This window comes from Pseudophryne corroboree, chromosome 4 (assembly GCF_028390025.1).
Source record: "Pseudophryne corroboree isolate aPseCor3 chromosome 4, aPseCor3.hap2, whole genome shotgun sequence".
Classification (NCBI taxonomy): Eukaryota; Metazoa; Chordata; class Amphibia; order Anura; family Myobatrachidae; genus Pseudophryne; species Pseudophryne corroboree.
In genome coordinates, this window is record NC_086447.1 from 199,545,409 (window position 1) to 199,569,993 (window position 24,585).

Consider the following 24,585-nt stretch of genomic DNA (forward strand, 5'->3'; position numbering starts at 1 on the left):
ACGGCGCTGGTATAAAAGACTGAATAGATTCAAATAAAACTGTCTAGAATCCATTTTTTCCTACATATCAACTTATTGTAAAATCAAAGTTGGCATATCTAACCTAACAGAGCAACTAATAACATTTAACACCTGTATTACATAATAAACATTTCAGCTGCATCACAGCTGACAAATGGGAGACTAAGCGGTGATCATTTGGGAATTGCATTATTTACAAAGTCTCTAATATAACGCAACTTGTTTTGGAGGTGTATTGGTCCGTTAAAAGGGATAATCTATCTTTCCAGGTAGATACCAGTTCATTACCCTTACATACGGACACGTCTATGGCTTTGATATAGTTCTATCCAACTGCAAAGGGGAGAGCTTATGTGTAGTATCCAAGGGAAGGGGAGAGGATCTCTCCAGGGAGAAATCACATTTAAGACTAGAACAGTCCTACTCCACCTTTGCAAAAAAAGAAAGAAAGTATCCAATTGGCTTGAATGTAATATCATGCAAGCAGATGAGGGATTTGAAACTGCAAATAGTATCTAGTCACCAGCAGAAGTGACATTTTAGTTTAAACAGAATAACCCAACCATCTAACACTCAACATGAACTTATCACAGGTATAAACTCACCTCTTTCCACACATGACCATGGTAGCTCTCAATGATAATCCAAAGAGATTTAATTTCTCTTGTATTCCATAAATATTACAAATGCTACTGCCCCCTTAATGAGACACATCTGTGACCAGATACCTTTTCTAAATGGAGTATACAAAAGTGTGAAAACACCAACCAATACAACTGCCATCACACCACCCTCCTCATCACTGCCCATACTTCACTACAGATTCTAACATGTTGTGGCTCATCCTACTTTCCGGCCAAAGCATCAGGATGCAGTCAGAACAGGAGCAGAAGCTCTGGATCCTGCCCAACGCTCATTAGTGGGGCATTTTTGACCTATAGCCAAGAGAGCTGTTTATGGAAAAAGAGCAGAAGTATCGGGAGCTGTGTGAAGTGGTCGGCAGGAGGGGAGAACACAGGGTCAGGAACCCTGTCTGGACAATGTTTATAGTAGACCTGCTCACCTGTTAGCTGCTGGGCCCACAATATGGCACTCAAATAACAATTAAAATATTAACTATATAAGAATAAAAGCTGGTGCTTTATTGTCATTTGCAAAACCAAGATCAGTGGCGCTATAATATATTACTGCATACAGTTCATTTTAGTCTGTTTATGAAAGGGGGTGTGGTATGGAAGGTAGATAGAAACAGGTCAACCACTATTGGTCGACAGGGTCTAGGTCGACAAGTCAAAAGGTCGACATGAGTTTTTATGTTTTTTTGGTGTCGTTTTCTTCGTAGAGTGACTGGGAACCGCAATTAGTGCACTGTGTCCGCTCGCCATGCTTCGGGCAGATTACCGTTCCAATCGTAGTCCACGTGAAAAACTCATGTCGACCTTTTGACCTGTCAACCTAGAACATGTCTACCAAGAAACCCTGTCGACCAATAGTGGTCGACCTAGATAGTGTCGACATAGAGACCGGATCCCATGAAAGGACAGGAACCATCTCTTGAATCTGCCTGTTCCAGACATCTGCATGACATGGCTTACGCTGGGTACTCTGTACACGAAAACTTCTGACGATCAGATAAATGCTCAGTCCAACTGGTGTGCACCCATACACACTGAGCAATTTCTTGCTCAGTGTGTACTTCTTTTAGATCTCTTCAACTGGATCAGGCGGTCATGTGACAATTGCAAGAGCACTTGAAGATACTTAATAGCTAAAGCTGGGCATAAACTATACCAGTGGTTTCCAACCTCGGCCCTCAAGTACCCCCAACAGTTCATGTTTTCCAGGTCACCTAGCAGTTGATCAGGTGTATTCATTACTCACTGACACATTTTATAAGACCCACAGGTGGAGCAAATTATTTCACTTGCAATCCTGTGAGGAGACCTGAAAATATGAACTGTTGGGGGTACTTGAGGACGTGGTTGGGAACCACTGCACTATACAATTATCTGGCAATCCATCTGCCAGATCTGGCTGGTTGGAATGAAAATCTGGCAATCGACCATCTGCTCTCAAACACTGGAAAATGGACAAAACCGGTTATTCAAATGGGTTAAAACGTGGATTTAACAAATATTTGTATGATTGATAGTTTTTGTCCGTTTCAGTGTTTGGGAGCAAATGGTCGATTGTCATTTGTTCTCATCCATTAGCGGATTTTCATTCCAACCAGCCAGATCTGGCAGATGATTTGCCAGATAATTGTATAGTGTATGCACAGCTTTAGGCTCCTGCATAAACACAAATATCAGCTGCTTGGCCGGATAATTGGATAGTGGGTACCTAGCATTATTCTCAGCAGGTTCCACAGCGTAACATTAAGATAATGAACAGACTCAGAAAAGGTGACCTTGAATGGTTAATTTGGTAAGAAAACTATTTATAATGAACAAAATAAAATGAATACATAATACCGTGTAGATCATTGCACTACACTAGAGGATGCACTTGTAACAACTTTTGGGGGATTTATATACATTATCATTGGGATCCGGTCTTTAGGTCGACAGTAAGTAGGTCGACAGGGGACCCCAGGTCGACATGAGTTTCTCACTTTTTTTTTTTTTTTTTTTGCATTTTTAGAACTTTTTCATACTTTACGATCCACGTGGACAATTGGGAACAGTAACCTTGCCCGAAGCATGGCGAACGAAGCGAGCCACACGAGGGGACACGGTGCACTAATTGGGGTTCACAGTCACTGTACGGAGAAAACACAAAAAAAGTAAAATACTCATGTCGACCTAGTACATATTGACCTAGAGTCCCTGTCAACCTAGAAACCATGTTGACCTACTTACTGCCAAACAATAGTGGTCGACCAAGACACTGTCAACCTAAGTCTTATCTACCTAACATACCACACCCGCTACCATTACCTAAACACTGTATAAGGGCTTAAGTTATATTTAGATTAAGCATATGTAACCTGAAAAACACTAATTACTGTATTTACAAACAGAAGTCAAGGTGCACAGTAGTTTGTAATCATTTATTTTTCTGTTCACTTTCTATTTTGTTTTTTATATTTTTCACTGATTGTACCATTTGTACTTTTTTTTTTTTTTTTTACATATCTGTTTATTGTACAGCAAAATATACACAGCAAATGACAAAAATAAAACATGAGTACAAAGCACAGACTGAGTAATTTTTCTATAATATAGCAGATAATAAGGCTGCTGTCATTTTTCAATTACATGTTTAACAAAAAAAAAAAATTAACAAAAAGGACATAAAATCGAGCGATTACTCATCAGCAATTAAAAGTGATGTCAAACCACATAAAATCAGAATAGTATGTCAAAGATATACTGGTATTATTATACCCTATATAATACAATCATACAATTTAAAAAATTATGATAAACGTTAATACTCATGTGGGATACCCGATAAGTATATACCATAGCCTCTGTAATGTGAAAATTTGTGAATTACCATCCCTATATCTCCAACCTCCTCTCCCTTCATACTCCCTCACCCTACGGTCGGCCAATGACCGTCGCCTCTCCTCTACCCTGGTCACTACTTCCCATGCTCAAGTTCAAGATTTTGCCCTCTTTCCTCTCGTTGTCAAAGCCCTCTTCTCGACACATTTCACTCACAGCTCTCTCTTACCCAGCGACCATCTTTACCTGCTTTTTTCTCCTGCTGATAAAGGCTCATCTCTATCTATGGCCGCCAGCCCCAAGTAGTACAATAAGTACTTCCTCATATACTTACATCTTAGCTGTATTATGTTTTGAGAATTGTGGTGCTCTTTGATACCGGTACTCTATTTTTGTTATTTATTTACTGTAATGCTAGGTTTTGTCTCCTTGTACTGTCCTTTGTACGATGCTGCAAAACACTTGTGGCGCCTTATAAATAAAATATAATAATCCAGCAAATACGGAGTCCCTCTAGAATTTTTGATTTTGTAGCCACTTTCAAGTACATGATGGAATTCTATTTTGTTCTTATACAGAAGATTACTCTCTCACACCTCCCTTTCTTTTTCCAGGTAGGGGAGTACACACCTGAGCTCTCATCTGTTGTCAGCTATTTATGCTACTTATGACAACAGACAGCAGAAGTTACGGTTTATAAACCTCTCATTCAATACCCTCTGCCCTCTATACCACTCGCTCATCTTTTGATGCCAGTTATCAATCTCTGCAATACATAAGAGAGATTCTATGCATCTATCAAGAAAGCAGAAGTACACACACACTAGCTCTCCTGATAACCACACACCTGTGGTAACCTAGTAATACTGCCATACCCAATCTCATCTGATCTTGGAAGCATAGCAGTGACAGGCCTGGTTAGTACTTGGATGGGAGACCGCTTAGGAATACCAGGTGCAGTACAAATATTTACACAGAAAGAAGTGGTGGAGAAACCTTTAACATGAGCACCTCTTGCTCTCGCTGTCTTGCAAATATGTTGAATAATTATGTGGAGATTGTTTAGAGTGTCTATCAAAGACATCATTCATCTAACTACACACCTTTGTCTTATACACATTGTCATGGGAGCTAAAAATCAGGAAGTATGACTTTCACCTGCACACATTTGGCAGATTAATAATTGTTAACACTTCTTATCAATTCCCACCAGATAGCAGAAGACACTTTTAAAGCACAGTAACATCGAGATATCTACATCTAAATTATCCTGCTTTCCACTACTAATTGTTCAGATAGTTTTCCATCCTTTTGGACACCATGGAGAACCATGAAGGCATTCTTAGCTGAATAATACTGTAAGGTACTCTATTAACCAAAGACTCCCTTTCGGGTGTCGTCCTTTGCTTTGTTTGATATGTTACATGTGACTTTTTAATTGAGTTCTTTTTCTGTGTGCAACAATTTGCTTTCAATGCATATATTAAAAGTTATATTTTAGCATTTAAAAACCTCTCTTTTCCATAAGCGTGCCCCAACAAAGTATTTTTGCTTTCGCTCAGCTATCCAGATAGACCAGATAAGACGGCGCAAGTCACAGTTTCTGGTATTTTGTTTCACCTCCCCCAGGCAGGCAAAACAATATCCCCAAAAGCAGATTTGTTTTCAGGGCTGCAGCTGCGAAAACACAAAGGTTTCACTGACCCTGTTGGTTTTAGGAGAAAGTATTTTTTTTTCCTTTACATTCAAGCTTAATTAGATAGCCTGTTAAAAAAAAGAAATAAATAAAATAAATAAAATCTGTGAAACATCAGGGAAAAACATGTTTTATCATCATGCCTATTGAATGCCCCACTAAAACTTTTGTTCATTGGACATTTTACACCTGTTAGAGTCTGATTTCCTAAAGGCCTCCACCTTTTTGGAGCACAGCTAAAGCTGGGCATACACTATACAATTATGATAATTTACCAGATCTGCCTGGTTGGAATGAAAATCTTGTAATGGATGACAGCAAATGATAATCAACCATTTGCTTTAAAACATGGAACATGGAAAATGGACAAAACCTGCCAATCAGATAAAATAGTTACATCTGCGATATACTGTACTGAGCATCACCCAGAAGAATGGGGTCCCTCCAGAGAGAAAAAGCTACCATGACAAGCATCTGAAATACATAGATATAGCTTTATCTTATTTGAACATGTGTAGCCCAGTATTTGCTCTGAATGACTTTCACTGTAAGAACGGGTGTGGTATAAAAGATAGATAGTGTCCAGTTAGACAGTCAATAGATGGACATTAGGTCGACAGGGTCAAAAGGTAGACATGAAAAAGGTAGACAGTACAAAAGGTCGAAGGGTCAAAAGGTCGACATGAAAATGGTCGACATAAAAAAGGTAGACACCATGTTTTTTTGCATTTTTGTGGTTTGTGTGGATAGTTTAGTCATCTGGGACACCCAATTGTAGAAAGGCATGCGCTCGCCAAAAATGTTTATAACCAACTCTATGCAGACATGGATAGAGAAGGTAGAAGATAGTCCAAAAAAATTTTAAATAAAAAAAAAACAAAAAAAACATTTGTCTATCTTTTTATGTCGACCTTTTGGCCCTGTCGACCTAATGTCTGTCTAACATATGGTGTCTATCTATTGACTGTCTAACTAGACACTGTCTATCTATTAACCGGATACCGTAAGAACCGTCTTGCCGGGTGTGGTTCATTAGGTCGACATGCATTAGGTCGACCACTGAAGGTCGACATGCATTAGGTCAACATGTACAGGGTCAACATGAGTTTTTTGACTGTTTTTAGTGTCTTCAAAAAATGACGAGGGAACCCCAATTAGTGCACCGCTTCGCTCGCTATGCTTGGGGCAAGGTGCCTCTCTGCGCTCGGCATAGGTTACCGTTCCCAATTGTAGTCCACGTGGATCGTTAAGTATGAAAAAGGTCAAAATGAAAAAAATTGTGAAAAACTCATGTCGATTTTTTTGCATGTTGACCCAATGACCGCCATCCGTCTTGCCAGCAGTCTATTTCCAAGGAAAAAGTGAAGAACTGTGGAGGGCATACTAATACCAAGTGCTGGAATATTTATGCAGCAAGACTGTCCAGTCAAATCCTACTTTTGCAGAGGAGAAAACCAAACACTTACAATTAGTGAGGGCAGAGCCAGGCTCTGATATGCGGAGAGCACCTGTAACTGTCACCTGACTGTATTGCTGCTGACAGACTCTACACCCTCCTGGCAATCACCACTGTACAGAGCCATGACTAAAGCACTAGGAACACCTGTTGTATTTGCTGAGAGATTATGTAACAAATAATGTAGTTTGCGAAACATTTCCATAACTTTACAGAGGCAACACCTTACAGCAAAGGCCCAGTGTGGGAATTAATGCAGAACAAAGATCTACCCTCACAGAAGAGTAATTAGTACTGTATTTAGACTGCTTTAGATACTAGTAATGCAGTACAAATACCTAACAGTGGCCTTACATGGAGAAAGGGATATTTATGTAGCACCCATTTTAGTTAAGGTTTAAAGGTGGGTACACACTAATAGATATATCTGCAGATCAACTGATATATCTAAGGACAGATCGGGCAGTGTGTTGAGCATACACACTGCCCGATCGGTCGGGGACTGACGTCATGAACTGGGCGGGCGTGCACACCCGCCCAGTTCAGCTGTCAATCACCGCCGGCCGCCGCAGCATGTGTATGGGCGGTCGGCCGACCGCCCCGTACACACACAGCGACGCGCCAATATATCACTAGATATATTGGCCGTCGGCTGTGCTGCGGGGCTGACGCGATAGGTCTGTGAACGACTGAGTTCACAGACGTATCGGCTATACACACTGGCCAACGGTCCCGCAATATATCGGCCGTTCAAGAGAACGGCCGATATATCGGCCAGTGTGTACGGGCCTTTAGTCTCAGTTACCATACTTACATGTGGAGCATTATCAGGAAGCTGGGCAGGAAATTAATACAACAGTCACCTTATTTGCCAGACACCATGTGGTAGATGTATGAAGGGTTATTGTAGGGGAGAAGAGGAGAGAGACAGCACAAAAGCACTAGGCAGGGGGGAAGGGGGCACAGTTTACACTCCCCCCCTACTTCAGCATCCGAGATGTTAATATATTTCGGCACTGCTTCTTCGTCTCTGTAAAGATGCGAGGTAGGAAGCGTTATTCCCGCACGATACATGCGGGTATACCACATTTGCCCCTATATTTTGTTGAGACTAAAGGGCCCTACACATTGGCCGATCCGCCGCCGAGCTGCCCGACTGCGGATACGGCCGACAGGCGACCCGGCGGCAGGGGGGGGGGGCAGTGACGGGGGGAGTGATGTTTCTTCACTCCCCCCGTCACCTGGCTCCGTAGCAGTGCAGGCAAATATGGACGAGTTCGTCCATATTGGCCTGCATGCACAGCTGACGGGGCACCAGCGATGAACGAGCGCGGGGCCGCGCATTGTTCATCGCTTGTGCCTCCACACTCAAAGATATGAACGGTATCTCGTTCATTAATGAATGAGATCGTTCATATCTTTGAGTGAGGTCGGCCAGTGTGTATGGCCTATTAAGCCTCCAGCCGATCATCATCAAGTGGATTAGACACTGACGGAAGGAGACTCCAGCCGATCATCATCAAGTGAATTAGACACTGACGGAAGGAGACTCCAGCCGATGATCATCAAGTGAATTAGACACTGAAACGTAAAATACAACAATACTTAATACAGCGCTCCTAAACAAAGAAACTGGTGCAGCCTCCAAAAGGAAAAGATATCACCGATCTTCAAAGTCAGTCAGAAAATAGTCGATGGAAATGGTGTTCCACTTTGTTTATAATTTCCCTCAGCAAAAAAAGAAAAAGTAACAAAACAGTGTAGTATGTTTTTTTGTATTAAATATACACCAGTATTGAGTGAACTAAAAATGGGGTGGGGAACCAAACACCGTCTTTCAAAACCCTTCACAATGATTCAATTACCTCAGGTGTTACCTCAAAATGAAAATGAGGTAAATGCACATATTATAAGTGAAGGAAATCCACACCCGGTCAGTAGATACACCCCTTGTGGAGATATGATTACCTTAAAAATTACCCCCAAATACATGAGGTTTTGAAGCATAAACGTTTTCCAAGACAAAGCAGCACACGTGTAGGATTCCTTTAAAGTGCTTGCTCCACAGATGGTAATGTCTGAAAAAGAGTTCAGACCAACGCTTAATTAGAGTCCCGGCTATACTCCAAATAGGTGATCCTCACTCATCAGGCATAGGTGGGTGTTACACAGTCCCCACAGGATTTCCCACCGATGGCTACGCGTATCGGTCTCCCTTTATCAGGCCTCGGGACTCTAAGCGTTGGTCTGAACTCTTTTTCACACATATTACCATCTGTGGTAATCATATCTCCACAAGTGGTGTATCTACTGACCGGGTGTGGATTTCCTTCACTTAGAATATGCACATTTACCTCATTTTCATTTTGAGGTAACACCTGAGGTAATTGAATCATTGTGAAGGGGTTTGAAAGACTGTTTGGTTCCCCACCCTATTTTTAGTTCACTCAATACTGGTGTATATTTATTACAAAAAACATACTACACTGTTTTGTTACTCTCTCTTTTTTTAACTGAGGGACATTACAAAGTGAAGAACCATTTCCAGCGAATATTTTTTGACTGTGAATTAGACACTGGACAAGCTTTTATAGCACTTCTCTGCAGTCATCACAAACTTCTACAGGAAACCATTGGGTAACCACACTGAATAAGACCCAGCCGTTCAGCTGGATCACTGATACACACAGGGGCCTGCTGGAGTAACTGGCTCATACGCGATGATAGCAGCACCTTCAAAAAGTACATTTGTGAACAATCTCAATAATAATCCAACTTTTAGACATCATACTCATTCTGATATTTAGTCAATACTGTCAGCGGGATCAGTACTAAATGCCGGTGGTCGGAATCCCGGCGGTCGAAATACCGACACCGGAATCCCGACCACACAATCCCGACAGGGGTGGCGAGCGGAACGCAGCCCCTTGCGGGCTCGCTTCGCTCGCCACGCTGCGGGCACGGTGCCTCGCTACGCTCGGCACGCTATTATATTCTCCCTCTATGGGTGTCGTGGACACCCACGGAGGGAGAATATGTCGGGATTGCGGCGGTCGGGATTCCGGCGTCGGTATTTCGACCGCCGGGATTCCGTCCGGCGGCATCTTGACCGGATCCCCTGTCAGCAATACAGCAAAGGGTCACTACAAAGGGTAATACACTCTTCAAAACACAGTTGTATTTCTACCTCAAGGCAACAGACGCATTCATAAAAAGTTATTTGTTTAGACATTTAAAAAAAAAACGATCTTGAGTCCACTACAAATATTGAACATAATAAAAAAGCTTTCTTTCAAGTACTATACCAAGTATGTAATAACTTTCAGTAATAGATGAAAAATTGGAAAGGGATGGAAGGGTGAGGGGAACAGTACCAGTTTGGCAAGAAGATGAGATCATGTGACTACATTAAATTATGTACTCAATATGGAGGGATATCATCATCTAGAGATCATTACATAATGGGTCACCTAGAAGGATATTCATAAGAACACTATATAAAACATGTTCCTACTGTGAAAACAGCGTTCATCATTAAAGCTACGTTTATGTACACCATTAGCAGGTGTAGGAAAGGGTTAAGTAAGTGATAACTTGGGCTTCAAGGGACTGAACGTTTGAGGTACCTGCGTAGCTTCTCCTTCCACTGTTTGGTTTGGGCATGCACTGGCGTGCCACTGGCAGCAGGAGGTCCAAACTTTGGGCAAAGCGACAGAACAGAAGCCCTGAGGGGGGTGGGATTTGGGTCATTACTTTAATATTCAGCACCGCAGGCCTGAAGACGGCTTTGCTCCTCCAGGAACAATGAGGCTCTGTTCTCTTCAATCCGCTTAACTGGACAGAGGCGAGCAAAGTCCAGTGGAAAACAAGCACCCACTCCCTCTGAAATACCCAAAAACATGTGCTAGGTCTCTCAAGCACATGCCTGATACATATTTATAACATGAAATGGGTGCAATCAGACACACTGCCTGCTCCCCCAGGCTCATGGGTGCTGTCATGTAAGAGAGCAGTGCTCAATGTGAATTAAACTGCTTTACAAGACTGAGAACACGCACGTCTACAAGCCGACTGACCAGACCTCCATCCAGCATTCTAATGCACAGTCCGGCAGACACAACCTGACCAAAGCTCTGCTAATGCCCTGAAGCTTTCCTCAAATGTAGCCTATAACACAGTAATTGTAACAGCAACCAGTGACAGTCTTCAAATTATCTTATTCAAAAGTATTAGCACTATTCAGTTAACCTTTTCCTACCAGAGAAAGAGAGAGAGAGAGAGAGAGAAAGTGAGTGTGAATGTGTGTGTTCGTGTGTGTAGTGCTCAAAGTGCAACAGAAATAGGTATATCACTGCTACTCTGCCTGCAGGAAGGCCACACATTCTCAGGATACACACCCTGCCCCCTACTTAGGAAACAAAATAATGAAGACACTGTTAGAACATGTCTAAAATCATTGCTCCATTAACCCTTTTTCCAAGAGGACAGCTATGAGATTGTTAATGGAAAATAAAGTGCACCTACTGTGCACAGCAATCCGTTGTGAGGGCAGAGCTGCAACTTACCCACCCCCTCCACATCTCCCTGGCATATCCCCCATTGCTTTCTGACCAATCAAATGTTATGCCGAAGAAGATCTGCCCCCTGATTTATAAACACAGGAATGTGGGATATGACTCCAGAGCCAGCAAGAGCTGCCCCCATAGTCTCACAGAACGTGTCACTGGACCAGAGAGCTAAGTCACAGCGTGATAAGGAATCGCCGAGTATGACACCAGAAAGGACCAACAAGCAGATGTTAACACTACCTTGATGAATACAAGAGGGATGTAACAATACTTGTAAATAAGATCTTCAAGAGATAATTTCTACTATAATATTTGGCAAAGTACAAGTGATGTGCGGACAATACTTACGAGAAGAAAGCGCCGAGTAGCAGATTTCCTACGTCACTTGCAAAACCAAGCTTCACAGCAGGTAAGTGTCGTCCTGTGCTCCACAATGAGTCATTCCAAAGGGAACTGCTTAAGCATTCACGCTCACCTTTACCATTAAGGGTTTGCAAATGAAAGCACTCTGACACCACAGGACACAACTGTTCAGTGGCGTCTTTCCAAATAAATGTATCAAACAGCTCCTATCACATGAAAGTCTTCCTCGCAAGGGGCCAACACTTTTCCAAATTGCTGTGCCCGGAAGCGGCATTACTTACAGTCGTAGCACTATGTGTACTTTTGGCCTCACACCCATGTGCCCCACACTTATCCAGCCTGGATGGGCAACACATGCTGACCATGTGATGTTCCTTTCAGTGAATTGAGCCTGTGTATGAGCCCGGAGATGGAGTCTGAAAACTCTGGGTAAATCCTAGGAAATCCTCAGATTAACCCCTCTGGTGCCTGGCAAAGATCCCCACTTATCAAAAATGAGCATACCGCTTATGCGTGGTCAGCCACTAAACGCTGCAATTAAATGTATTCACACATCCATTCTCATTTAGCTGACATACCAGTCATAGAAGGAAAGTACTGTAGCATCTCCACTGACACTGACCCTTGTAAAACGTCCCATTCTGCACAACACGGACAAAGAACTCCTTAACTGGATTTGCCGAGCAGCTGCACTTAACTTTGGTCACAATGCTTATTGTAGACTACTAGCAAAAAAACACATTAAAAAAATCAAAATCAGTGGACTAAGTGTATATCACTATATATATACCATGTCTAGAGAAGTGTGAATCGGATTCATTCATACTTGATCAAGAGTTTATATGATATTTTAAACTAAATCACTATAAAAATAACAACTGCTCTATTATTGAATTGTTTTACCAGCAAAGTTTTCATGATGCAAATTTAGAATGGAAAAATTAATCTATATATACACATAATAATATATGTAATATATAATATAATACAATACATAATCTGCATTTATGGTGAATTGATCATCTCTAAATATAATTTCAATGCCAGCTATTTCATTGATTTGGAGAAAGGCACAGGTATATTGTTAATAGTTATCTTAAGCAGACAGGTAATAGAGATACATTGCGTGGCACTTACCGTATACTCTTGTGAACATTAAACTGTTCTCATTATGCAACACATTGCACCTGCTTATTAGCTGCAAATGAGTCCCATATCGGATTGTATTTAATAATCTTCCCAGCGGCAGCAGGGTTTATTTTAGCACAGCATGACAGATCAGCATATTTGTTTTAAAAAGTCCCACTGTGACAAGAATGCTGTTGCTAGAGGCTGACAGCGAAACACTGCCCATTTCTGTACTGAGGAAGTGGCAAAGGAAGAGAGGCTAGTGCCATATACAGGTAAAGCCTACCTGCCTTCCAGTGCATCCTATAGCAAATAAAGCCTGAATTTCTTCCCCGCAGTGGGACATGTCACATGAGTATCATGATGTGTGCATCTAAAAGCAGCTTACCCCTGAGCGTGAAATTCTAACACAAACACTTTATTTCCCCCTCCCTCTCTCAGTCTGGCAGCAGCTCAGGACACAGGGGTTATGCAGGCACAGGCCCCTGCTTGCCTTCAGGGAAGTGAGCCAGAGTCGGCTCAGGTGCCTTTGGTTAGAAGGGGTATGCATTGTGATTTCAATGAACAGTGTGATACGTGAAAACTAAAAAAAGTTTATGTCATGATTTGGAACTCAAAAAGTGAATGATTTTGCAATTGAAACCATGTGTATTGCACTGTCCACTTTACTCAGGCTGGTCAAGTGACAGGACAATAGGAAACTAGTGAGAGCCACGTGGTGGACGCTGCAAGATCAGAAGCTTTCATCCCATATTGTTATACACGTTACCCCGTCACACTCGATGTCGGCATATCAGTGACAAGGGACACACGTGGCGCATCAGGTTTCGGACCAGCTGAAAAGTAAGTACACAATTGCCACAAACAATGATCGGTACAAGTTCATTTTAACTTGCAGATGTTTAATGTGTGGTCACACTGGTACACAGAAACAAAACAGTTAATATTCTAAACCTTCATTGCAGTGAAAGTATTATGTAAATTATCTCACTTGTGGGAAAGCACTGGAATATGCCCCCCTCTCCCCTGCCCCCTTCCATTTTCTTTGCCAACTTTGTCCAATATAATTGGCCTAGACTATTATTTTTATGCATGGCTTGGTCTAAGCATGCAGGGGGCCTGCTGTCATACAGTGGAAGTTAGCAAAAGAATAGTTAATGCATCAGATAATTATGAAACTTTCATAATACATTAAGCAATTCACAACTGGTCGCCTTTCATTTTAGTAAGTAACTGAATGGAAATGTTTTACAAACTGGATTGTAGAGAAAGCCGTTTACTCACAGTATGTTATATTAATAGGAACATATTATATTTGACCATGCAGAAACAGGACACAATTATTAATAAGCTCTACTAAGGTATTGCAACAGTGCTAATATTTTGTATACTGCTCAACAAAAAACCTGGCGGAAGAATTAAACAAAGCCTTAATTATAAAACCATGAAAATCAAAGACACTTATTTATTAACAGCTTCTTATATTGTGCAGCATATTCTTTTGCGCTTTATAATTGGGAACAAACAATGGTAAAACAAAACTAGGTAATAAACAGAGTTGGCAAGGCCCTGTTTGCAAGCTTACAGCCAGTAACGCTGCCAGTAACATATCACCTGGTTAATTATGTTACCTACACAGTAATCTAGAACTTCTCAGTCTCAGCAATGCATGATATGGCCTTGTTGTCTTTTCAGTGGTGCTGCAGGTCAGCGCAGACCGGGAGGAGGATCCTCACAGCAGGTCCCCAAGATGTACCCTGCTGAGTTCTTGTTCTCACCGGCTAGTTACTAAAGACGGACATAGCACCATAAAAGCTGTCGGAATCCAGGGGCAGGGGCTGTCTTACCTGCGTGACATATGGGGGTTGTTACTTGACATGCGCTGGCGTTGGATGATGTTGGCTTTTTCGGCTTCTTTCCTGGCCCATTGGCTCCTGTTTGCAGTCTTTTGGTACCTTCTGGCTGAGATGAATGGGGATTTGGCACTGGACCATGATGCCCCACCAGAGAATCACACCATCTGTGTCAAGTACATCACTAGCTTCACCGCTGCATTTTCATTCTCTTTGGAGACCCAGCTTACCATTGGATATGGCACCATGTTCCCGAGTGGGGACTGTCCAAGCGCTATTGCTCTTCTTGCTGTGCAGATGCTGCTTGGACTCATGCTGGAGGCTTTTATTACAGGTGAGATTTCCATTTATTAGGTTTGATAATCATTATAGGCCTTGGATCTATAGGGAAACACATAGAACTAACCATACTAACGACAATAGCCATCCTGAAAAGTACGGTAACACTAAGATTAATAATTTGCCATTATTCCTGTTTGGTTATTACTCACTGCAGACTATTTTTCACAGGTGTTTTTGTAGCCAAAATAGCAAGACCAAAGAACCGCACTCCATCCATCCTCTTCTCCAGGTTGGCTGTGGTAGGCAGTCCCGAAGGAAAGCCATGTTTAATGTTCCAAGTGGCCAACACACGTCCAAGCCCCTTAACCATGGTGAGAGTCAGCGGAATCCTTTACCAAGAGAGAGGTGATGGGCAAATCCAACAAATCAGTGTGGACTTTTCACTGGATAGTCAAACTGGCAGCGTGGAGTGCCCTTTCTTTTCTTTTCCACTGACTTACACCCACAGTCTGTCTCCTGGAAGTCCCCTGGCAGCCTTATTGCAGCGTGAGACTATATCTTCTTCAGCACACTTGGAGCTTGTGGTCTGTTTATCTGCTACTCAGGAAAGCTCAGGGGAAATCTGCCAGAGTCGCACTTCATATCTACCAAGCGAGATCCTCCAAGGGCATCGCTTTGCACCATGCCTGACACGCCGGCCCGAAGGAGGATACCGCATCTGCATGGAATCTTTTGGCCGTCCACTCCCTGAGTTACCACAAGCTTCACACAGACAACCCTACAGGACTGAGCTGGAGGTCTGCGCTAATGGGCAAAGGGGGGACACCTTTCAAATCTGTGAGACTGGACTGGGGGAATAACAGACTGTACAGATTACATTACATAGCCCCCATCCAGCCATCCTCATTCTGATATCCATGCTGACGCTTCTCTAAAGGAAATTCCCACGGGAAATGAGGGCGGTATTAACAAGGCTCCAAAGACTGATACCTTACTGAAGAACATCAGGCACTGGTTAACCCCACTGATACTATAGGGGTCTGTGGGACTATGCCTACATGTTAATGTATAACTGCAATAAAGAATCGCTCAGGGGAGTGAGATCACTCCAAGACAGTAGTAGAGACAACAGTTGTGTGCAGTGGACCAGCACATACATATATGTACTGCAAGAGAGTGTATTCAGGTGCTTAAAGTGCAAATGATATGTGGGAAGTCATCTCTTCTTGTGCTATACAAGAGTTTGTTTGATCAGATTATCCTTTACAATGTGGAGTGCACTATATTTAGAAAGACAAGAAAGCAGACGCACTCACACAACACAAATGTGCAAGGAGGTACACAACCACCAAACGCAGGCATTTTTATATGCTAAAAACATATGCATGCTTCCTTGAGACCCATGTAAGAGTTATGTAGACATTTGTATATCATAGAGACAGGTGTATAATACACACTTGCAGGTGAAGAATATGCAAAAGTACATGCATACCCGCTTTGCCTCCTCAATAAGTCTGCTCTTAGTGGAATCGCTGTACTAACCCATACCAGTTCCTAGCTGGCAGATTACCAGGCGAGAGCAGAGAGAGATGCTCCGTACCAGAGCAGGAAGGGACTGCACAGAGGCTGGCCCTGCAACTCCCACTTACTATTCTTGTGACAATAAACATGACTAAATGGTGTGCTTCCAGTTAGTTCCCTGCTGCTGATTAATGTGTCTGTACGTGGAGTGGTGCCTATTACAGGACCAGCATATGCCTTTGTTACACAGCTATGATACAGATAGTTGTATATTCAATTTTTATACAATAAAATACAGATGTATAATACATAAAATAAAAGTGGTAAAGTCTAACTATTCAGGTTTTTATTGTAAGCATTTGACACTTCCTGGCTAAAAATCGATCAAGGGAATGAATTTAAAACACTAAAGAGAAAACTGCACCAGATTTGCCAACAGCAGCAAAGAAACTATAGAAACGATCATGAATATTAATGAACACTGGCCAACAATTAGATGGTGCAAATACCACTTCTGTAAAGTGACCCCCTATTATCTCACAAGAAAATCATAAAAACAGGTACGATCTCACAATATGCTCAGTGGACTTGTGATTCCATGTAACAGACACTCATCACTCTCCCAAACTACAGCTCTAAAATCCCTAAAATATCATTGGTTACAAAATGACAAATCTTACCTGGTTCTTTTCTTGCTGGTTTTTCAAACCGACGTTCTCCTCTGGTGGGGAATAGAGATGTAGAATTCAGATATGTGGATTAGACCCCCAAGACGTAGTGCAAATTGCTTTCCTATTAGAACCCTCCTCCATTTTACCAATTGCAAATATAGTGTTGGCTGCACCAAGAAAATGCCCAAAAGAAACATATTAAAGTAAACTGTCTAACATTTGCAATCTGTTACCCTATATGGAAATTGAAATCAAGTTAATTACATTGGTTTTAAAATCCAGTTGATAACTGTAGGAATCTATATAGGCCCTAAAACTTTGTTTAAAAAAATAAAATAAAAAAATCATACTAACATTGACCAACTTATTCTCTAAATGTGGTGTCCGTGTACTCTGCTTTTACACTTCTGCTACATCTCTTACCTTTCTTCCCAACTCTGAGACCGATGCATCTCACGGACTCCTCGACCAAAGCCGCTCTCGACTTCATCAAAACTTCTTTGGTAGAAACCACCTTCTCCTCTTCCTCTGCCTTTTAAAAAACAAAGGGACTAAATAACCAAACTCCATTTTCACATGTAGAACTTGTAGCTAACTTAAGTTTCTACATCTTTATTTAAAACCCCTTTTTCACAGACATAAAAATCCTGAGTTTTTGTATGTGAACGTACATCAAACTGGGATTTTTGGCAGTGGTAAAGGGTCCAACCCTCCTCTTTACCCAGGTTGGGCTGAGGACCTGCCAATTTCCCGGGTCTGCAGTAGAAAGCAGTATACTGTAAGTTTGCAGATGAGACAGGGCAGATACTGGGAATCAATTTCACAATCAGTCACAGTAACAGCAGTGAAAAAAAAAGAAAATAAATATTTATCAACATATCAGGATAAGGGAAGACATGGATTAGGATGTCCAATTGTATGGTAAGACCAACCGCAAAATTTTCCATCCCCCTAGTCAAACTCCAGAATGCTGCAATGAAAAGCCTAAATTGCAGTCATGTGTGTCTATGCAGATAGCCCAGTACTGTAACAAAAAGAAACACCAAAAGTAGAATACGACACCTGCTAGTCCTTCATTTTTAATTAAAGTAAATTGATTTATTTGCAAGTACTGTGAAGAGGAGTCTGATAGTTTAATGTTAACCAGAGGCAAAGTAGAAGTTTTTGAATTGGGCATCAAGTTTTTACTAAAGTTCTGTAGGGCCTGACATGTCTTATTCTTTAAAATGTAATTTCTCTGAGTTATGACCAATTTGGGTCAAAAACAGCAGTGTGATTTCATGGCAGCCTTTGATTGGGTAATTGGCCTGAGGACCACTTCCACATCCATGGGAGGCAACCTTCTGCTTTATTAAACATAATAGCTGGGGACTTTGAGCGCATCAAGAAAGTATTACATTAAATTCAGTTTGTAGTGCTGAAAACGATCAAAATAGTGTTTTTGTTCTTCATATGCTTGTGCAACAATTTCCAATGTTCAAACAGGAGGTGCCACACACATCATTGTAACATATGTAGGAAGAAAACAGCATTTCAGCTTTTTATTGTGCGAACAGAGATTCACAGGACCAAAGTCTCAGGGGAGTGGGTACAAAGGGCTAAAATCATTCAAACAAATTCATTGATTACTTTCAGATTTGTGACCAAAGAGCCATAAATAATGTTGCATTCTAAAAAGAAAAAAAATATATCAGCAGCAGCAACTCCACGTCATTAACATAACAGAACAATTTAGGAGTCACAGCTTTAAGCTAGAAGTGTTCACATTTAAATCTGAATGACTGGAATTAAAGAAGGTGTTAAGCATTGTATTATTATCCACATTTCTACCATGTTAACTCATTTAAATGATGGGAAAGTCTTAATTTGGTAAAAAAAATTCTGCAAGGATTCCATAAGGCTTTTCTTTCATATTTATTTTATGAAACAAAATAAAACCCTGCACAACTTTCATTAAACTTTTTACATGGTTGAAGACACCGTAGTCCCCATTCTTAAGTTATGTTGGATTGTAGGCTAAGAACCTTGTCATCTTCAAGCATTTTCTGCTCAACCATGAAGTTTTCAATTGTCAAGTGTACGTGAATAAGCACTCATCACTCCGATAATATGGAAACACTCCAAGCAGCAGGAGATAGGAGCTGATCTTGTGGGAAGAAGAAACTTGCCCAGGAGTGTAATTATGTTGATGGGAGCAGAGTTGTGAAAGGAGGAGCAGAGTGAAGAAAAATGTGAAAAGGACAGACATTTCACCTGTTAGTAAGATACACCTTGTTAGGCCCTGAAGGAGAACAGCTTGTATGTATGGTATTTTCCAAGTACCTGTAGTGTACATGTCAGAGAAGTTTATCTGACAGAAAAGACCAGTCCACAGTATGTTTTGTTTTTTTAAATTGACAAACGAACTTGTGCTTCATTGTATTTATGTGTCAGTGAGTAATAAAGGCAGCTGTGCTACTGGTAGATGACCTGTAAAGCATTAACTGTGTGGGGTCCTGTGGACTGAGTGAGAACCACTGATCTAGGCTATATGATGACCACTCTTAAGGCGATGATGGAATTTACCCAAATTAATCCATTCAAAATATTTCCTATAAACAACTGCTCCTATCATTACACTTTTCCCTTTCACATGTATGATTGGCTTGCATACATTTTTACTATTTTTTTTTTTTCCATATCGTCAAACCTATGTCTGGACACAACAGTGCTGTTACTGCTAATGCAGCACCTCCACCTCTCGTAAACAGAAACCTCCTGATGATGTCTATGAGATGGCAGGTCCAACAATCTGAGCAACAACCAAGAAAATAAACTTTCACATTAAGCATAGTTGCTTTAAATCCTCAGTATTGGAATAATCTTTCTTAGATGGATTATCAAACTGTAGTGTCAACCCTACCTCATGTACAGATAATTAGCTAATTTACAACTGTTAACCATATTAACGTCTCCATTTCCCACAAGCATAATAATCATTAATTAACATTAAGACATGGTTGGTACCTTTTTCTTTTTTCTTTAATGATCATTTAAACATTGGTTGAAAGCTGTAAATTCTTATATCAGACCATTTTACAATACAAGGTGGTCCATAAGTGTGGAAACACCCTTATAAAAATGAAGAGTGAAGACATATTAATCCAGTGTCTACACATACGATATGGAAGTTGGGTAAAACTTTTCAGGGTATGTAACGAGTATGATGGCCATCTTGAAGTCTGCCATCTTGGATGGAACTAATTTTTTAATTGGGAAGGTAGTCATGTGACATAGCAAACGGATGCAGAATGTCATAACTGTGTTTCCACACTTATGGAACCACCCTGTATTTATATAGCAGAACATGTGTGATGCAGCTATGATGGTCAGGGATGTCCAGAACTAAAACAACTCTGGTAAATACTACTGTACTAGTAGACATTGAAAACATTTTCTAAAAATCTTTGCAGATTAAACATTTTCCTCCACAAACAGTTGTTGATTAATTCTGAATAAGCAGAAATTCTATTGTCTTAATAAACAGCCAGACAGGCTCAAAACACTTTGGATACAGGAATGACAGAAGGATGGAAAAGAAAGGAAAGAGTTTGAGACTTCCATCATTAAAACTTTCCTTAAATATCATCTGGTGAAGTACTGGACTTTCACTAATTACTCCATTTTAGCTTTCCAATATTGTTTTTATTTTCTATTATGAATCCATAAGTTTAATAAAATGTGTAAACTTTAGATTTTTACATTATCAGCATTAATTTTATGCTACATACTTGATAATTAGCTCTATAAGATGGACTGCCTAAGAGGAATATATATTAACTCTGATTCGCAACACTAGCGGGGGTGATATTATCTAACACTCTGCAGAGTCCAATAAACAATAAAATTTGACCATTAATTTTACTCAATAGGAGAATTTTCAAGACTGTCTCACACTACAGGGTCAATTCAATTATAAGGGAATTGAGTTCTGCAAGCAGTTTGCAATTCAATTCCAAACTCGCATTACACATTGCAGGTGAAAAGGAAGGGAAAATCATCAGGACATCATGCAGAACCTCTGGTACACCCCTACCAATGGATAAAAATGCACTTGGGAGTTTAAATAGTATGATTTGGCCAATAAGGAAATGTCCGTTTTCAGTCAAGATTCTCTAAAAAAAAAACTTAGTGAGTTAAATATTGGACATGCATGGAAAAGGTATTGTATTGATGGGAGAAAGGTTTGTAAACTTGCAGATGGGAGCAAAAGGCGTTTTTCCACATTTTTAAAACATATAAAAACACAGAAAAATCATATTAAACACATTTTTCTGTACACAAAAAAACATGAAGACACTTGGTTGCCTATGATTTTTCCATCATTGAGTGAAAAAAATAAATTTTACACATTTTAAAGGGCCTCCCCAGTACTTTCCTTATAGTCACTTATAGCCTTTTTATATGTCCTGCTATCTGAGTTGCCACTATTTGGGGGTCCATGATTGCCTCACTTCTTGCTGTACTTATGCCACGTTGTTTTTTTGCAGTAAAATAGTGCAACCTTTCAACGAGTCCTACGAATCGCCATTTCTAATTGAACCTCGCATTTTGGGGTCTGCGCATTGCCATGCTATATGAGAGTAACTAACTGAATTGACCCCCCCCCCCTCCCACCATGTTTCACTTTTCTTACATGCACAATATACTTCATAGAGAAGATCAACCTAGAAATCATTCATTAGAAGACACATAAGGAAAATATTCTTAGTTTTTCAACATACCCATAAAGCACTACACTGTTAACCCCACCTTCTATAAATTTATCACAAAATGCAAATGGATTGTGATGTATATTGAGTTATTTTCTAAACCATTATATAATGGCTCCATGGATATTCTGGCTCCATGTCTCACAGTGCATTAACACTGACATGGGTTCAGAAAATAAGAATTTACTTACCGATAATTCTATTTCTCGGAGTCCGTAGTGGATGCTGGGGTTCCTGAAAGGACCATGGGGAATAGCGGCTCCGCAGGAGACAGGGCACAAAAAAGTAAAGCTTTACTAGGTCAGGTGGTGTGCACTGGCTCCTCCCCCTATGACCCTCCTCCAGACTCCAGTTAGGTACTGTGCCCGGACGAGCATACACAATAAGGGAGGCATTTTGAATCCCGGGTAAGACTCATACCAGCCACACCAATCACACCGTACAACTTGTGATCTAAACCCAGTTAACAGTATGACAACAGAAAGGGCCTCTTAAAGATGGCTCCTTAACAATAACCCGAATTAGTTAACAATAACTATGTACAAGTATTGCAGATAATCCGCACTTGGGATGGGCGCCCAGCATCCACTACGGACTCCGAGAAATAGAATTATCGGTAAGTAAATTCTTATTTTCTCTATCGTCCTAAGTGGATGCTGGGGTTCCTGAAAGGACCATGGGGATTATACCAAAGCTCCCAAACGGGCGGGAGAGTGCGGATGACTCTGCAGCACCGAATGAGAGAACTCCAGGTCCTCCTTTGCCAGGGTATCAAATTTGTAAAATTTTACAAACGTGTTCTCCCCCGACCACGTAGCTGCTCGGCAGAGTTGTAATGCCGAGACCCCTCGGGCAGCCGCCCAAGATGAGCCCACCTTCCTTGTGGAGTGGGCTTTTACAGTTTTAGGCTGTGGCAGGCCTGCCACAGAATGTGCAAGTTGAATTGTGTTACAAATCCAACGAGCAATCGACTGCTTAGAAGCAGGTGCGCCCAACTTGTTGGGTGCATACAATATAAACAGCGAGTCAGATTTTCTGACTCCAGCCGTCCTTGCAATGTATATTTTTAAGGCTCTGACAACGTCCAACAACTTGGAGTCCTCCAAGTCGCTAGTGGCCGCAGGCACCACAATAGGTTGGTTCAGATGAAATGCTGATACCACTTTAGGGAGAAAATGCGGACGAGTCCGCAGTTCTGCCCTATCCGAATGGAAGATTAGATAAGGACTTTTATAAGATAAAGCCGCCAATTCAGATACTCTCCTGGCAGAGGCCAGGGCTAGTAACATAGTCACTTTCAATGTGAGATATTTCAAATCCACCTTTTTCAATGGTTCAAACCAATGGGATTTGAGGAAATCTAAAACTACATTTAGATCCCACGGTGCCACCGGAGGCACCACAGGAGGCTGTATATGCAGTACTCCCTTGACAAAAGTCTGGACCTCAGGGACAGAGGCCAATTCTTTTTGGAAGAATATTGACAGGGCCGAAATTTGAACCTTAATGGATCCCAATTTGAGACCCATAGATAATCCTGATTGCAGGAAATGTAGGAAACGACCCAGTTGGAATTCCTCCGTCGGAACCCTCCGATCCTCGCACCACGCTACATATTTTCGCCAAATGCGGTGATAATGTTTCACGGTGACTTCCTTCCGTGCCTTAATCAAGGTAGGAATGACTTCTTCTGGAATGCCTTTCCCTTTTAGGATCTGGCGTTCAACCGCCATGCCGTCAAACGCAGCCGCGGTAAGTCTTGAAAAAGACAGGGACCCTGCTGTAGCAGGTCCCTTCTCAGAGGTAGAGGCCACGGTTCGTCCGTGAGCATCTCTTGAAGTTCCGGATACCAAGTCCTTCTCGGCCAATCCGGAACCACTAGTATTGTTCTTACTCTTCTTTGCCGTATGATCTTCAATACCTTTGGTATGAGCGGCAGAGGAGGAAACACATACACTGACTGGTACACCCAAGGAGTTACCAGTGCGTCCACAGCTATTGCCTGTGGATCTCTTGACCTGGCGCAATATTTGTCCAGTTTCTTGTTGAGGCGAGACGCCATCATGTCTACAATTGGTCTTTCCCAACGGTCTATTAACATGTTGAAGACTTCTGGATGTAGACCCCACTCTCCCGGATGAAGATCGTGTCTGCTGAGGAAGTCTGCTTCCCAGTTGTCCACGCCCGGGATGAACACTGCTGACAGTGCTATCACGTGATTCTCCGCCCAGCGAAGAATCTTGGCAGCTTCTGCCATTGCACTCCTGCTTCTTGTGCCGCCCTGCCTGTTTACATGGGCGACCGCCGTGATGTTGTCCGACTGAATCAACACCGGCTTTCCTTGCAGGAGAAGTTCCGCCTGGCTTAGAGCATTGTAGATTGCTCTTAGTTCCAGAATGTTTATGTGAAGAGACTTTTCCAGACTCGTCCATACTCCCTGGAAGTTTCTTCCTTGTGTGACTGCTCCCCAGCCTCTCAGGCTGGCGTCCGTGGTCACCAGGATCCAATCCTGAATGCCGAATCTGCGGCCTTCTAATAGGTGAGCCTTCTGCAACCACCACAGAAGTGACACCCTTGTCTTTGGTGACAGGGTTATTCGCAGGTGCATCTGCAGATGCGACCCTGACCATTTGTCCAACAGATCCCTTTGGAATATTCTTGCATGGAATCTGCCGAATGGAATTGCTTCGTAAGAAGCCACCATTTTTCCCAGGACTCTTGTGCATTGATGTACTGACACTTTTCCTGGTTTTAGGAGGTTCCTGACCAGATCGGATAACTCCTTGGCTTTTTCCTCTGGAAGGAAAACCTTTTTCTGAACCG

The 24,585-nt window shown here is 41.6% G+C and overlaps 2 protein-coding genes across 14 annotated transcripts in view; one reads left to right on the top strand and one right to left on the bottom strand.

Moving 5' to 3' along the window:
• Window positions 1-24,585, bottom strand: part of GIGYF2 (GRB10 interacting GYF protein 2) — a 452,656-nt gene that overhangs the window by 234,635 nt on the left and 193,436 nt on the right. For all 13 annotated transcript variants that reach the window (XM_063915746.1, XM_063915737.1, XM_063915739.1 and 10 more), the window contains 2 exons: window positions 17,435-17,543; window positions 17,021-17,061 (listed from right to left, as the gene is read on the bottom strand). In XM_063915746.1, coding sequence (XP_063771816.1) covers window positions 17,021-17,061; window positions 17,435-17,543 — 150 coding nt within the window. The remainder of the gene's footprint in view (window positions 1-17,020; window positions 17,062-17,434; window positions 17,544-24,585) is intronic.
• Window positions 11,305-16,670, top strand: KCNJ13 (potassium inwardly rectifying channel subfamily J member 13). The gene is made up of 4 exons (XM_063915749.1): window positions 11,305-11,602; window positions 13,358-13,527; window positions 14,380-14,871; window positions 15,048-16,670. Coding segments are annotated over exons 2-4 (1,125 nt in total). The 5' UTR covers window positions 11,305-11,602; window positions 13,358-13,526; the 3' UTR covers window positions 15,680-16,670.

Excerpts from the sequence above, each read along its gene's own strand:
- KCNJ13 (XM_063915749.1), top strand. Across the intron at positions 14,872-15,047 it reads GCTGGAGGCTTTTATTACAG|GTGTTTTTGTAGCCAAAATA; the intron begins GTGAGATTTCCA and ends TATTTTTCACAG.